Below are 17,115 nucleotides of genomic sequence, written 5' to 3'. Positions count from 1 at the left end.
TATATAAAATTACAGGCCATGATTATAAACAGTACCAAACAAATGTAAGCACAACCCCATTGTAAGCAAACTATAGGTAATTATATATTGAAAGTTTAAGGTCATGTGGCCTTTCAAATACCAAACTGAATCACAAACATAATTTCTGTCTGTGGTCTGGAAAGTAAATGTTTCCAGAACTTAAGACTCAGTGAGAAAACTGATTTAAAGTACTCCTAAACCATTATGCTATACCATGCACATCAAGGATAATGATGTTTAAGGATCACAAACAGACCAGATGAAAAAAATAATAAGCCTGATAATCAACTTCTTACTCATAGATTCGTTTACTGTTAATGACACATTAGAAAGTGATGCATTCTGTTTTAGGTTCATCAGTTGCAGTGCACAACAGCTTCATTTATGCAGTTGTGTTGCTCACAGTGGTGGTGTAGCAATGCAGTCCTGTAACCTCCCCAGCTCTTCAGCTCTGGGCTGAAGCTTACCTGCTGCTAATGCCACGTGGCAGGAAGGACGCTTCAGCAGGGAACAGGCTCAGTGAATTGTAAAAATGCACAACCCATTTATTTGATTACTACAAGTTAAGCACTCAACATTGCTAGCCAATGTTTTCTAGAAGAAATGCATGCAAGTATTTGGTGTACCAACTTACATAGGAGCAAATTCCATTGAATTCGGTGAAATCTACTTCTGAGTAGGCATGTACAGTGGTACCTCGGGTTAAGTACTTAATTCATTCTGGAGGTCCGTACTTAACCTGAAACTGTTCTTAACCTGAAGCACCACTTTAGCTAATTGGGCCTCCTGCTGCCGCCACGCCGCCAGAGCATGATTTCTGTTCTCATCCTGAAGCAAAGTTCTTAACCTGAAGCACTACTTCTGGGTTAGCGGAGTCTGTAACCTGAAGCTTATGTAACCTGAAGCATATGTAACCCGAGGTACCACTGTATAGAATTGTTTCATAACCACTAGATTATACATTGTGGGAAACTATGGGAGAAGGGATGGGGAGTTGGGAATGTCTGAGCATAACCCTTGTTCTCTTTCCAGTATAAAACATGTTTTATTGTGAACTTAACCAGCCATTGTGATAATTACAATCCCATGCAGCAATTCCTTTGGTTCATTTCCCCTTCATCTTCTAAGCTGAAGTATACAGCCTATCTTGCATGCCTAAGATAAAATAAGTGTCTCCGTTGCATAAGGAGCAAGCAGGGTTTGTCTCCTGAGCCCTAATGCCTTTGTCACCCGACGAATATGGGAACTTGGATGAGAAGAAGGTTGTTTCTCATTCTGCCTCACCTTTCAATAAAAGCACACTTTCATTAGCTTCATGTAGTTTGGCTGTTACTGTATTGGATAATACCACTTTGAAGTGCAGTACTTATCCACACTGCTCAAAAGCTCCATGGTGCAAAATATTTCTCCTTCCTGAACATGCAAAACTCAAATGTGAACAGTGAAGGAGATGGTTGAGTTAGGTTTTGGATCTGCAGGGAGGTTTCCTAATAAACATTTATACATCTGATCTCCCACCATCAGTTTGAAGAGACAGATTACAGAAGCACTATACATTCAGCCCTTATGTACATTCTTCCATGCCTATGATCTGACTTCATTCTTCCTTAGGAGGCATAGGCCATTACAAGGCTATGATATATGTGCTGAGGGGGTGGGGGTGTCCATTTAGTTGTCATTTACAGTGCACTGAACACATTTATTCAGAAGTAAGCACTAGAATGTCCTATGGAACTTACTCCCAGCTAAACATCCATAGCATTGCAGGTTTACAAATTAATAAACACTTTCTGTCAGTAACTGATCCTTCACAGAGAGTGTAATGTGGTCATTCTTGTTTTCTCAGCCACTTATTTTATTTTTTTACTATTGACGTATCCATCCTCTAATCTGGCTGGGCACAACTCACATTAAGTTTTTATGTCTCCATGTTTGACATCTATCTGTAGTTGAAGTGGAGGTGAAATTAAAGTTAGATTCCTTCAGATTACATCAGTAATAGAGGTTATTTTCAAGTGACAAAAACTGAATTACTGTATCTCAACATTTGATTTCTTTTTTAAAAAGAAAAATAAATAGTTGGGGCAAATGTAGTTGATAAATATTCAGTGCTCCTATGAATCTCGAGATGGAAGAGTATGTGTGAAACATTCTTAACTTGTCCATTCGTATATTGGTGATATATCCAAATCAAAAGTAGGATGAAATACATGACGAGGATAGAAAACAATAATAAATAATTTATGTTGCTATTTATACTAGCATAAGCATTATATAATATATTTATTATATAACCATGGTAAGAACTAGCACATTTAAATCACACTAATTTCAATCGGAGTGAATTTAGCACATGTTTAATTTCTTACTGAAATCAATGTGACATAAATGAACAGATTGGATGTTCATTCTCTTAGTCTTCCCTCTCTTAAAGATTTGTTGTACTTCTACAAATGTCAGAGTTCAAGGAGAATCTTGACTGACTCATATATGCTACAGGTTAACACCACTAAGAGCTAATGGATATATTGCAGAAGACTTGCTAATGGGAAGACAGAAACACAGGAAGCTGACCTATACTGAGTCAAAACATTAGTTCAATGAGCTCAGTATTGACTACACTGACTGCCAGCGCCTCCACCCTCCCAGTCAAGGGACCTTTGGCATGTAAACCATATGCTCTACCACTGAGCAACAGCCCTCCTCATTCCAAACATCTGTTCCAAAGTTGCATGACATGGAAAATGTTGTTGCTGCTGGATGTTGTGCCGCCTGATGGAGTACATACTCTCCAAAGGGAGGTTACAGCAAATCATAACTTATATTAAAGCTACAATCCTAACTCAGAATCCATGCTGTTGGAGGTGGTTAGGATCCAGCAGATATCCCTGTCTGCTGGCCATGACCAGTGAGCAGCTTCCACTGCCTTGGCCACAGAAACTGCAGCTTGGTCATTCTACTGCTGATGGAAGGCCCTAAAATGAGACGGGGTGGAAGTGGGGTGTTCAAGATCCTCTGGATTCTGAGGTAGCCCAGTTCCTGGAAAGGGGGCAAATCCAGTCCTCTTAAGGTTTGCTAGCCTATAGTAATGTGTCCAGTTCTGGCCACCATGATTTAAGGAGATGATCAGGGATCTGGAAACCAATCCATATGTATGAGCAACAGCTGAGGGAGTTGAGTTCCAGGCTTAGCCTAGAAAAGAGGAGACTGAGATATGGTAGTCATCTTCCGATATCTCAAGGGCTGACACATGGAAGATGGAGCAAACTTGTTTTCTCTTGCTCCAGAGGCTAGGACCCAAACCAATGACTTCAAGTTACAAGAAGGGAGATTCTGACTAAACATCAGGAAGAACTTTCTTATAGCAAGAGCTCTAAGACAGTGGAATGGATTCCCTCAGAAGGTGGTGGATTTTCCTTCACTGAAGGTTTTTAAGCAGAGATTGGCTGGCCATATGCCATGGATGCTTTAGCTGAGAGTCCTACATTGCAGGGGGTTAGACTAGATGACCCTTGGGATTCCTTCCAGCTCTACCATTCTAGGTCCACCTAAAATTTGGATATAAGTAGCTGCCCCATCTTTTCCACAAGCAGCAGAACTCTACAATTAAGATTATTGTATCCAATTTGAATATTAAAAATAATAGTAAAAACAACTAACATTAAAGAAGTAACAGGTGAAATAATTCTTTAAAACAAGCAAACCCTAAAACCACTGAAATGCAGACAGGAAAAACGTATTTAGGGATTTTCTACAAGAAAACAGAGAGGGGACCATATGAACTTCTTGGACAGGTCATCCCAGATATGAGGCCACCACCCAGAAGGCTCTGTCCCTGGTACTCACCAACCTAACTGCTTTCACCAGTATTCCAATTCCTGAGGGCTCTGCCTTGCAACAGTATTAAACTTCAAGAAGAATTGTTGAGAAGGTAAAATAGCCAATCACCCAGACCTTTGAAAAAAAAACCTAGTGTCTAGTTAGTTGAGCTTCTCAAGTGTATGACTCCCATGTTTTCTGTCAGACATATTTTTTATGCTGTTTTTATTTATTTTGAAATTGACTTTTTTTTTACATTTCATTTTATTCTTTTTTTGTGATCTGACCAGAGAACATATACTTTTGGTCACATGTTCAGCCATAGAAATATAAAGTGATATTGAACTGAGTCATACTCATGAGTTAGTCATGCCCGTTGATTTCAGTGGGCCTATGCTGTGTATGACCTGGTTACCTACAATTCATAGTAAATAAATAGAATCACTAAGTGGCACGGGGCTTGAAGGTATCTGGATGGGATAAGAAGTTGCTGTCCCATTGCTGGTCTGTTCTTCTTGGACAGAAAGTAAAAACAAAACGACAATGTAAAAATATGATCCTGAGACAGGCAGGAAAACAGCTCTTCTTTCCCATGGGTTGAAAGACTGCCTACAAATGTGAGACAAAGATTCGGCACAGCACTAGTGTTTGCTAGTAAAGAACATGTCAAGGCAAACACAGAATGGTTAATTGGGGTAGAGATTCCAATTTCTTTCTGTGCTTTAGCTTAGTGCTAGGGACAGGAGACAGGGGGAGCCCTTACTTAAAGAAACAGCAACAGCATTTAGATTAAGCAAAGATAATATCTCTGGGCTTTATTTTTCTTCCCTTTCACATCTTAGCTAGCTATTCTGGATTATGCTTCAGTGTGGATAGGATACACAGTCCTTGAAATACAGATTCTTGATGACCTCGTCAAATTCCAAGGCTTTCAGTAGCACCTATATATGGATGTCGCTATGCTATGCCCTTTTCCTCATGGATCTCTCTCCTTCTGACCAGCCCAACATCCATATTATTTGCTTATATTATTGCCACATAAGGGTGCTCTACAAATTAACAAACATATACCGCACAAGTGTTTATTACAACCAGTATAGCACAAGTTCTGAATAATGGGCTGCCCATAGGTTTGCAGACAACAATAATTACATCCGTTTGGAATCCAAGTATTCTGAATGACCCTTACAAAATGGTATGGCTGACTGGACAAAATGTTGAATTAGAGCTAAAATTAACGTTTCATTGGTCTTTGCAATTGTAAGTACATAGACGTTTCAAACTAACCCCCCCCCCTTTTTAAAAAAGCATGGTTAATGCCCATTTATCATATGTGGCGCTGAATAGCTAACTAATCACTGTTTACAAAGTATTAAATGGTACAGCATTTTACTAAAATAAATTTTCTGCATGAAAGTTTATATATGTTGCTAATTTGCTGGTAAAATTTGAACTGCCTGCCTGTAGTTATTTCTGGCTTAAAATACAAGCAGAATGGGCCATCTCACTGTTACATTCTGAACAGTACCTAGCAATCTACTGGCACCAAGTAAATGCTTAGCATTAAAGGCAGAAGGAGGTACCTAATCACAGTAGCAGCAACAGTAGTTATGAATGACCTTATCCAGTTCAGCACATCAAGGATGGATGTTAGTAGCAATGGCATCAGGTGAAAGTGTTAAATGTTGCATTAACATGACTTTAGTTTTAGTAGCAAAATAAACGTTACGCAAGTTGATCAAGCCCATTCTCAGTTCAATTGCTGTTTCCTCGTGAAAAAGAAATGATTTGTTTATATTATCCTATTTCATGTTTCAAAATTGTTTCAGCCAACTCTTTTGGTTATGCAGAACCTTGAAAGTCAGTATCTATTTGTACCCTCCTGCATCCATCTACCAAAAGGAAGGAAATACTAGCAAAGAGTGAAACTTTTTCTCTTTCCTCACTACCATTCTGCAATTTTTACATCTTTCTTCTTTTCTTCCCCCAGTTTATTGTGTTCCCCCAAATAGAGAACCAGTCTGCCCAATGGTCGTTTAGACAATTGTGTTTTATAGATTAAATAACCAGTACTACAAATTGATTTGAAAAGAACCCATGGCTCCACTGGAGTGCGAGGTCTGAAATTAATATTGGGAAAAGCTACATTACAAAAAGTTCCAACCAGTCAGGGCAGAAAATAATGAACTATGTGGAGCATTGATCTGATTCGCTCAAAATAATTCCAGGTGTTCATAGTAAAAAATAGGCCTACTTTATTTTTCCTTTATAACAAAACGTTGAATGGGCTTGGCTATGTAGAATACCTGATGCAGAAATTCCCCTGAATGTTCTCCCCATACTAAGTACGTGGAACCGATTCCAACACAGTTTTTGCATATGACCAACACAAACAAAATCTGCCCGAGGTGCACACAAAATTCAACAAACGGCAATTTATCGATGAAGAACACTTGACCTTAGTCACAAGCCTGAGAAGTGAAGAAGAAACTCAGTGTACACATTTTATGCATATAGATCATATTGAAATGTTTCAAAAGTGGTTCTACTCTGAAAAGTGACTTAAAATGGCATACAGTTGATATTATGCTTTTTCCAAGTAATCTCTGCTAGCTTCAGGTGCTAAAATTAAATATATTGATAAACATTTCCTTTCATCTTCAGAATTTTGAGCACATTTGACACAGAATGTACCTGCTAATGTTATGTCTACTTTTACTCTTGGTAAGGGTAGAAGTAGAGCCATGCTTTATCCCTAATTTGCAGATATCTGTGCTTACAGAAACTCATTTAAGGCCAGCAGACTGGCTAAGTTACTTCATCATAATCAAACCTGAATCTTCGCATGGCACTTCCTTAATAGGGACTGATCAGTCATGTGGCTCAGAGAATGGTCTGATAGTATTTGGATGCAATTCTGTCACTGAAGCTAAACAGATCTGGCCCTGTAAAACATGCAGTGGCTAAAAATGGCAGATTGTAATCACACCATTTGCCACCAGCAATGAATCGTATTCACCAGGTTGCTTGTGGATCCCCTACTATCATCACTGCTGATTGGCGCAGATTAGGAAAGACCTGGAAGCAACCTGAAGACAGATTGTTCGTGGTCCTGGTGAAACACTGCAATAAATTCCCGCACTACATTTTTGTACATTGGAAGAAATTTTTAAAAATCCAAGAAAAAATAGTTCAGCTTGAAAGGGGGGTTCAAGAGGCCTCCTCTGCTAGCTCAATGATGGTTACTGAATACCAGTTGTCGTTTTTTCTTCTTCAGGCACACGAGACGCTGGACTTAGGGCATCTTGCAACCATTTTGATTTGCCTCCAGTCACTATCACTTAGTCTAATCTCTTGCTATATGGCATCAACGCAAAGGCAAATCAAAGTGAGGAAGTCTAGTGGGAAAGAAATACTTCCCTGTTTGCAGCACATCCCCATTGCTGAAATTTCTTCCAACTCTGCAGCCTACAGATAGAATGATGAAGTTGAGGTGGGAGTCACAATTTGGGTCAACTTTTTAATGTGTAGTTCATTGTGTTCTGTTGAAAGTATAAAGGACTCTGGCACTATGAGTAGGGGGGAAATCAGTTTAGGAAGGTATAAAGTTTATTTTATAATATTTTACCATTTTCTTCTTCAGGCTAGAAAATAAGCATCTGTTTCTGACTAGTTGTCATACCCAGTTCATTCTCTAATCCAGAACCCCCACAATCCTCCCCCCATGGAACATAAATGGTTATTATATCTAGTTTATTATAGCTTTCGTGCATTAATCTGCATTAATATTATATTAGTAAAAAAATTCATTATCCCTTTTCAATCAACTCTAAAAGGCCATTGTCTTAAGCACTCATTAAAGAATCAGTCGCTACAAATTTAGTTGAGGTTACTACTGATAATACATGTTTATCTGAGAAGACATGTTTAGGGATTGCATGGATGAGTGCGCATATTAATTTAACTTCAAGTAAAAGCCTACTGCTAGAAAAGGGGGGGGGGGCATTTGTAGAACTTCAAAATTTAAATTTGGAATATTCACAAAGAAAATTAACTGCAGTGATGCCATATTTGCATAAAGTCACTTCAGAGTACAATTACACTTTCACGTTCACCATGCAGACTATAGAATACATATTTAATACAGTTAAGTGCTTAGATATATGTGAACAATATTGAAAACACACACAAACAACACAGACAGCACAAACTTCACTCTTGCACTAGAAAAAGTAACAAAAAGGAGTACACTCACAGATAGAAAACTTGTTGCTGTTGTCTTTCCCTGGAAACAATTTAAATCCTCTAGATTTAAAATCTATGGCCTTTTTCACTAGTTAAGAAAACAAACAAAAACACATATCAGATAATACAGTCTAACAAGAGTTCATTTCAATTGACAGTTCTTTTTATCATGGAGGTGCAAATTAAGCATAATTGCCTTCAACAATATTGTGTACCCATAGAGAGAGAAAAAGAACAGAGTCCATTTTTTTTTGTTTTTACACAAAAGGCAGTATTTATATTATATAAAAGTATACAGGAACAAACAAATAGGCATAACATTATTATTTTTCCTGTAGTGAGTGTATGATGCCTCTTATGCAAAATTCTAAAACAAATTTAAATATTCCAGTTTCCATGTTCCACAACTGATTTTGTGTAAATTTATTATACCATTATGGAACCTGGAAAGCCAAGAATTTAATAGAGGTTCACAATAGTGTTTCCAAATCCCTGTCTCATTTAATGAGTTTTTATTTCCCTTATTAAGTATCTGCTGCGATATTTTCTATGCTTTTAAAACGCAAAATTGGAACACCTCCCATCCTGGAGCAGTTTTGTATGGGCTCAAAATACATTCAGGAGGACATACAAGAAAGCCATGATCATTCTCCAAAATATTTTCTGACAGTGGTGTGAGTAAAGCAATGACAATATTGAATGAATCAATATGAGGTTAGTTAATCTACCTCTCTCTCTCTCTCCCCCCCCCCCTTCCATCAATCTGTCTATTTCTGCACATTTAAGTTTAAGATCTGTAAATTAACTTTGTGGCCAGAAAAAGAAAACTGCATCATCAGCAATATGGTCACAAAGTTAGATCATGTAAGGATGGAAAGATAACCCATTTCCAACCTATCTGTATGGCAATCAGTTTCAGTATATTAAACTCTGAAAAGCCTATCACAGTAGATCAAAAAACCAAGGAGACTGTATCTGATTTTTTACATTATGATTTGTAACAGAATGAACTATCTGAATTGTCCCTGTATGTTACCAGATTTCAGATTAGCACATCCTTGCAAATTTGCTCCAAGGAAGGATATGTGAGGATACAGTAAGATGCGGTCTAAGATATGTCAGAACAAGTGATGTTTCATTAGGTGGTGAAGTCAACCTCAGCTGATATCAGCTCAGATGGGATGGTCTTTCTGTTCACCTATTGGCGTGTAAGACTGCAATCCTAATTGCACTTCCTTCCTTAATATGCTTGCACTGTATATTAACTAGATGTAACCCTCTTTTCTATTAAAATTGCAGGACTCCTATACTATACTAGATCTAGTTACTCTGCCTAAGAAACCACTGGCTGCTGTCTTGTGAGGAAAGCTTCCAACAGGCATGACATTTAGTGATGACACAACATAGCAGCAGGCAGATAGTCTTGCGTACATATAGGGATCTTGAGTTTTAGGTCACTGTGTGGAAATACTGGCATAAAATCACCCTATGGTTATCTTTCTAGAAGAGTTTTCTCTAAGTATAGGACATGTCCCACTATTTTGTAAATGCTGGAAGAGAGAGAGAGAAACTACAGTGCGCTTCAAATTATTTTTCAAACAGCCCAATCCTACTGAGTTTAATGGGGCATGCTTCCACATATGAATACACAGGATTCCCAAAACCACAAGAGAAATAACCGTGTCGCTGTCATAAAGGCAGCCTATGTTTAATGCTAACTCACAGTCTGTTATATCATTCATTAGAACAGACTTCCCTGGTGCCATTTGTCATCTGATAAGCATCATTATGACATCAGTAACTAATAACATTAAACTACATCTCCACTACTTCTAATTGAGTTTTATTTACCTGTTTAGAAATATAGCTAGTTTTAGTTTCTAAACTCTCCTCAAAACACCCCTGCTTTTACTATATTTTTTGCATATAATATATTTATTTTTTCAATTTTTCTTTCTTTCTTTCTTTCTTTTTTAAGTATATCATTGTGCAGCTGCTATGAAATAGCAGCGATGCAAAGAATATGAAAGAAAGAGATGAAACAATCACAGGAAGGGAAGAAAAAGATAAAAATGACAGAAGCAAAATAGTAGAGATGATTGCTTATTAATATAAATGGACATGAACCTGCCAAGTTGATTTCGATTGGCGAGTTAAGTATGTGCCATGAAATTCTATGTACATTTACTTTGGAGCAAATCCCAATAAGCACAGGGAAATTTACTTCCAACCAATTAGATATGTAGGATTCCGGTGCACGCTTGAAATCAATGTGGTTCAATAATGCTTGACATTGGTTGGATCATGCCCCAAGTTTAGATTACACATATTTGCTTTCAATAATATGTAAATATTTGGAATTCAACAATGCAAACAAAAAGAGAATTACATATTGAACATAGCTGTATGAAAACACTGTATGGTTAAAATAGTAGAGTAAGGCTTAGGTTTGAAGTACATGTGAGAAAGAAAAAGAATAGATTGTGGCAGGAAGCCCAGAGAACCCATAAACCTCCAAGCATAGTTCAATGAGTATTATTTTTTAAGTCTCTTGAGGTAGGGGGGGGACCTTTTTCTATGTTTCAGTTGTGTTTAATATATAATAATAACTAATTGAAGAAAGACCTCACATTTTAAGAAACAGAACCATTTGAGTAATTTCACAGTTTAAGGTGATCATGTTAATTAGTTTTCAAAGGCAAAACACTTCAAAAGCTCCCTGTCCTATGAAAATGGACAGTTCATAACTGTTATAAAAGAAAGCCAAATAATAAAATTTCACTCCCCACCCTGCAATTCCAGAGTATAATGATGATAATTATGTGGCTTTATGTAGAGATAGCATGGGCAGAATAATGAAGTATGGAAGTGGATGAAGGCTTTGATTGAAAATATTAAGTGACATTAATGGTTTTGTATAGTAGTCCTTAAAAAAAGAAAAGGCTTGGGGTTTGCTGGATTTAACACGCACACACACACACACACACACACACTGACAGGAGCAGGTGTTTGGAGCGGGTCAGCAATAAATCACACAGAGTAAGTGATGTTAACTCTTTATTAGATGAAACAAAGTCCATTCAGAAGTTCCAGGTCTAATGAGCACAGCAACTCTACCCAGGAGATCTTGCCCCTGTGAGGAAGTTGTGGAGTCTGAAGGTCTGCCTTCCCACAGCTGCCTAAGTCTCCACCTCTCCCCGGGTCTTTCCTAAGCAATCTAATTTGCCTGTCTTTGCTGCTCCCTCTTCATACCTCTTCTGGTTCTGGGGAACTTGTCACGGCAGGAGTGGGAGACTCCCTGGCTCATTCACCAGCCTTACTCCTTTCTGCCTCTTGGACTCCCTCATCTCCTGCTTCCACTGCTGCTGCTGATTCTGGATTCTGCTCTGCCACAGACTCTCCCTGCTCACTAGGCCCTGTTACTTCTTCAGCTTCTGACGCCTCCTCACAGGCTTCTCCCTCTTCTGCCTCTGATTGTCATTCCACCACCAATCCCCAGGCTCTGAGTTCTCCAGCTTGTTCCTTCCACCATTCCTCTTATTGTCCAGCCAATCCACCACACACACACACACACACACACACAAAATTTATGTAGACTAAATTACAAAGGAAGCTGTGCTACACTGACTCAAACCATTAGCTTATTTAACCCCATAGAATCCACAATAACTGGCAGCTGCTCTTCAGGGTTTCAGACAGTAGCTTATTTCCAGACCTAACTGGAGATGCCTGGGATTGAATCTGGGGACATTGGCTTGCAAAGCATGTGCTCTACCACAGACAGTACTGGAACCATTCCCACCAGTACTGTGGAACCTTGGTTCTCAAACTTAATCCGTTCCAGAAGTCTGTTCCAAAACCAAAGTGTTCCAAAACCAAAGTGCTCTTTCCCATAGAAAGTCATGCAAAATGGATTAATCCGTTCCAGACTTTTAAAAACAACCCCTAAAACAGCAATTTAACATGAATTTTACTATCTAATGAGACCATTGATTCATAAAATGAAAGCAATAAACAATGTATTGCAGTCACACAATCAGTCAATCAGTAGCTGAACTGGGTTCCACACAGTCACAAAAAAAGAGCCGCAAAAACACAAGATAAATAGCAAAAACAGTCAGACCTCAGTGTGACACTCAAAATGGAAGTGCGGCACTCAAATCGGAAGCAAAACACTCAAAATGGAGCACATTCAGCTTCCAAATTATTTTTGCAAACTGGAACATTTACTTCTGGGTTTGCAGTGTTTGGGTTCCAAGTTGTTTGAGTACCAATGCATTTGAGAACCAAGGTACCACTGTATGTGTATGCAATATAAGAGGGAAAAGAAGATATGATTTGCTGCGCATCATACAGTATATGTTCTGCACTTTTTCCAACCAAAATTGCTTCATTACATGGCAATATGTTTAACATCACATTTTGCTTGAGCTCTATTGGTTGCTTGAATAAATATATTTTCGGTCTGGCTTGCAAGATGCACACAATATGATCTATCCCCAATGTAAATGGACACTAGATGGTCATGTTCTAGAACAGATTAGTATTTTTCAAAACACCTAGGGCTGACATTCTATCGTACAATATCATGGACCACTCATAGATCTGCTGACTTTTAGGAAGCACAAGTCTGTCTGCCATTCTGTGTTACATCTTCACCAAAGGGGGGCAGTGCGTTCCACCTGCCATTAAAGTATTTAATGCCAAGACAGTTGCATTAAAGTATTTAATGCCAAGACTATCTGGAGTGGAGGACTAACATCTGAGCTAGGCTAAATTTTTGAGGGCCCTTCTCCAAATCCCCAAATGTTCCACATTCAGTCATACTGTTAGAAACTGGGAAATGCCCTCTATTGACAAGGACTTAAGGTCAGTGTTTTTTAAACTGAGCACAGGGTTATGCCTACACTCATCTCAGGATGAGTACTTCAGCTGCTGTCCAAGCTTAATGCCCCAAAAGCTGCTTCAACTGGTTTTTCCTGAGCCCTTCTCCCACATATGGGTTATGACACTGCTCTTAAATCAGTAAAACAAAGACTGTGGGATATAGCCTTCTGTGATCTGCAGGCCTGCTCATACCTATTCACCAAGTGCCCTGAGTATACAGTATGTCAGGTTATTTTACACAGCTGAATATTTAAGCAGTTGCCAATTATTGTAGACTTTTTACTAAGGCTAGACATAATGTGTTTCCCTCTGAAATGCTCCAAGGTAGATTTCCTGGAGTCCCTTTATTTCACAAGATTATGTCCTTGTACTAACCAGGAAGTATAATGCACATAGCACATTCTCATCCTGTAGACTATATAAGCAGGGCCGACAACATTTGAATAATTCACTATTGACAAATCTTCCAGGTAAATCTGCCCAATTCTATGCCAAGCTCCTACTAGACGATAAGATTCCCTGTGTGACTGGGTGTTGCCAAGTTTGTCTGAGGTGGTCAGAATAAGAGATAAATCTGTATTAGATACAAGTCAGAAACAAGCATAATCTTATGATATGTCCTAGCAGTCTGTGTGCTTTTAATGGATTTCACATGCACTGAATTTTGTCTTGCGAGTCTTTGGACTGCAATAAAGAACTTATTGATTTAGGCAGGTTTTAACTCCGCCACTGAAATCCATGGGATTTTATTTGTGGCCAAGCATGCACTGTGACATAATGGGTCAGTGTGTCTGGCTGTTAACCAGAAGGTTGTCTACCCAGAGATGGCTTTGGGCAAGATTTCTATGTGGCAGGTTCCCTCCCAACTCTACAGTTCTATGAGTCAATGAAAGCACATATTACACAAACAGAAACACATAAAGCTACTTTAGAAAATATAGTGCAAGAGGTACAGAGGGAGAGAAATGAAAACAACAGAATTTGGCTGCAAGCTTATTTTTTCCCTGATCATGTTCTGCTGCACTATGAAAAAATATTTGCTCATGTTCATTAATGGTTTATTAATCTTTTTTTAAACTGATAACAAACAAGAAATCTAACAATATTGCAGTGCTACCTCGGGTTAAGTACTTAATTCATTCTGGTGGTCCATTCTTAACCTGAAACTGTTCTTAACCTGAAGCACCACTTTAGCTAATGGGGCCTCCTGCTGCTGCCGCACCGCCAGAGCACGATTTCTGTTCTCATCCTGAAGCAAAGTTCTTAACCCGAGGTACTATTTCTGCGTTAGCGGAGTCTGTAACCTGAAGTGTATGTAACCTGAAGCGTATGTAACCCGAGGTACCACTGTATATCATTACTAACCTAATTCCTTTCCACCCAACCAAATGTAACCCCCATACTCAAAGAAACAAAAACTGGAATGGATTTTTAAAACAACAACAACAAAGGAAACCGAAAGTATGTCCGACTATAGGAACGGATAATTTAAGTAGAGCTATGCTTACTTAGACAATACAAAGTTAGATCTTTCAGACAATACTGTTTCCCCCATGTGCATGGTCTGTTATACCGAAAGTTTAACAAGGTTGTGGACTCTCCTTCACTGGAGGTTTTTAAGTAGAGGTTGGAGATGGCCATCTGTCATGGATGCTTTAGCTGAGACTCCTGCATTGCAGGGGGTTGGACTAGATAACCGTTGGGTCCCTTCCGAAATATGACTCTACAATTCTAATATCAAGGATCATATCCAATGTTGCACAAGCAGCCTTGTTCTTGTGCAATGGAATTCCACCTTCTCTCTCCCCCCCCCCCCCAGCTCCTCATATTGTACCAAAATCTGCTTTGGAGGGATAGAATTCCTAGGAAGCACCTTATTCCTTGGATATTTGATTGTTTTCTTCTTATATTGTACTAAGGTCCTGAACTGCCATCATTGTGTGGGGAATTACTGGATCTTTTCTCTGATGCTTGTAAAAAAAAATGATTATAACATGTTTGAAAAATGATTATAACATTTTTATTAACAACAACAAGGTATACTTGAATATCACTCTGGAAGCAACACTCCAATAACTGATTGCTCTCGTTTGGCAAATAAATAGTTTGGCCAGTCAAAGCAGAGATGAGCATCAAAGAAATGAGCAAACGCCTTTGTATCAACTGTCTACCTTGAAGCAACCCCTTTCTCATATGCAAATAGCCCACTGAACCTCTGTTGCCTGTGAATATTACAACAAGCTTCATACTGGGTTATTCATTTATTTTTGTTTTAAAATATTTATACTTTATGTTTTGAGGGGGGAAATGTTTAAAATATTCATTTAAATAGATTTCTAAATGCAGGATTTTGTGCTGATTTTTTTAAAAAAAAGAATCCAAGGCAGACTTAACATAATGAGAGAATGGATTTTCTGAAAATCTCCATGTCAAGTTTACATGAACAGATATTTTTTTTTCTAATTCCCATTTCTCTCCTTGATATCAACAATACTTGCATTTGACTTATTTTAATTTTGGTTAATTTAACTTCTTTATTTTTTAGATTTCATAGAGATTTTATTTGCACTTCAGATGTATAAAAATGGTTATAAATTGTTATATAAACAAGAAAACTAGGATTTATACCAGTTCCACTAAAATGATGGACAATTCTCACATATTTTATCCATTATTATAAACATTACTATATGTATAATATTATGCAAATATGCAGGATATGTAAAGTAACTAGCACATAATGATATACATAGAACAATTGTTTTTAAAAAACTTATCTGTTAATACTGCAGATATATAGCACCTGATGAGGCTTGACTCTAATGTGTGTTATACGTATACTATATGTACTTTAATGTTTAATTTTGCATACAGTTAGGCTTTTTTTCTTCAAAAAAACAAAACGAAAACACCCCGACAATGGCTTGAATGTAAGTGGCCACTTGATGCAAGAGGCATTTTGAGACAGGCAAAGCTGGATTAGGTCAGAGCCACAAAATTTCATATGTAAATCTTATTAAAATAGAGTCTCACCCCCCCTCTCTCTCTGTGTGTGTAGGTGTGTATAAGTGAGTAACAAAAAATATCAAGCCCTGTACCCCACATGATAACATCTCTGAAATTATCATATAGTTACAGTCTGTAATTTATTTTCACGGGACAGTCTATTGCAGTGCTTGACCATGTATTGATCCAATTACATCTCTTCCATTACTTTTTTAAAAAATAGCAAATAAATACATAAATAAAACATTCTAAATATAATGCACAAAATATTCAGTAACATGGTTCAGATGAAAACTAATCCAAATCTGTTTAATACAGCTAGAATCATGCTACAAATTTTTTTCTCTCCCTATAGTGATTTGGCTAATACTCAGCTCTTCTTATGAATTAAACATATTTAAATTTGATATAGAACTTTGTAATATACGTTTCCTCTTTCTTTTCTTCTTTATTCCCTCCCTTTCCTTATATTTTCTTTTTTATCTTTTAGATCGGTGTAATTCTTATTGAATCTTATGCAGAAAATGTTCGATAAAAACTAATTATTAAAAATGCACCTCTTTACTCAGGTTATTTGTTTTAAATTCAGATTAAGATTGCTATTTTTGAGGGGGGGTGTGTGGATTGTAAACCTCCCCTCCACCAGGACCAAGTGGTGAAGGGCAGTCTATAAGTAAAAAAAAACCAAAAAAAAAAAAACCCAGTAAACAGATGGAGAAAACATGCTGATCCCCCCCCCCCCCCGTGATTACTTTTGTAGAAATCTGAATGTCAAAATAGTTGTGTGGGCAAATGAGGCTAAGGAAAGTTAGGACTGAGTAGAAGGAAAATGGTTCAAGAACAGTAGCAGCCAAGGAAATAAAAGGCACCAAAAATGAACAACCAGCTACATATTTCAGCAAGTAGATCTCCCGTATCATTTTTTGTTTTAAGTGATATATTGGGAAAAACTTTATAATGCCCACCTATAAATCCTGGTACAGATTCAAACCCTTTTAAAAAACAAAATAGCTGATGCTTCTTTCTCTGCTGGCTAGGGTATGTAGCATTTAAGGAGCATTTCATTCTCTGCCTTGTACAGTAAATAGGACTCATTCCTTTCTTGATTTCGTACAGAAAGAAACCAATCAATGACTA

General features: G+C 37.8%; 1 protein-coding gene across 3 annotated transcripts in view; it reads right to left on the bottom strand.

The window, feature by feature from the left end:
* CSMD3 (CUB and Sushi multiple domains 3) overlaps positions 1-17,115 on the bottom strand; it is a 601,007-nt gene that overhangs the window by 294,142 nt on the left and 289,750 nt on the right. For 2 of the 3 annotated variants that reach the window (XM_028736265.2, XM_028736266.2), the window contains one exon: positions 8,096-8,173. The exons of the other annotated variant lie outside the window; for it this stretch is intronic. In XM_028736265.2, the coding sequence (XP_028592098.2) occupies positions 8,096-8,173 (78 nt within the window). The remainder of the gene's footprint in view (positions 1-8,095; positions 8,174-17,115) is intronic. 3 annotated transcript variants of the gene reach the window in all.

Source organism: Podarcis muralis, chromosome 8, assembly GCF_964188315.1.
Source record: "Podarcis muralis chromosome 8, rPodMur119.hap1.1, whole genome shotgun sequence".
NCBI lineage: Eukaryota > Metazoa > Chordata > Lepidosauria > Squamata > Lacertidae > Podarcis > Podarcis muralis.
The sequence above is the reverse complement of the archived record's forward strand: the minus strand, read 5'-3'. Positions and strand labels throughout refer to the sequence as shown.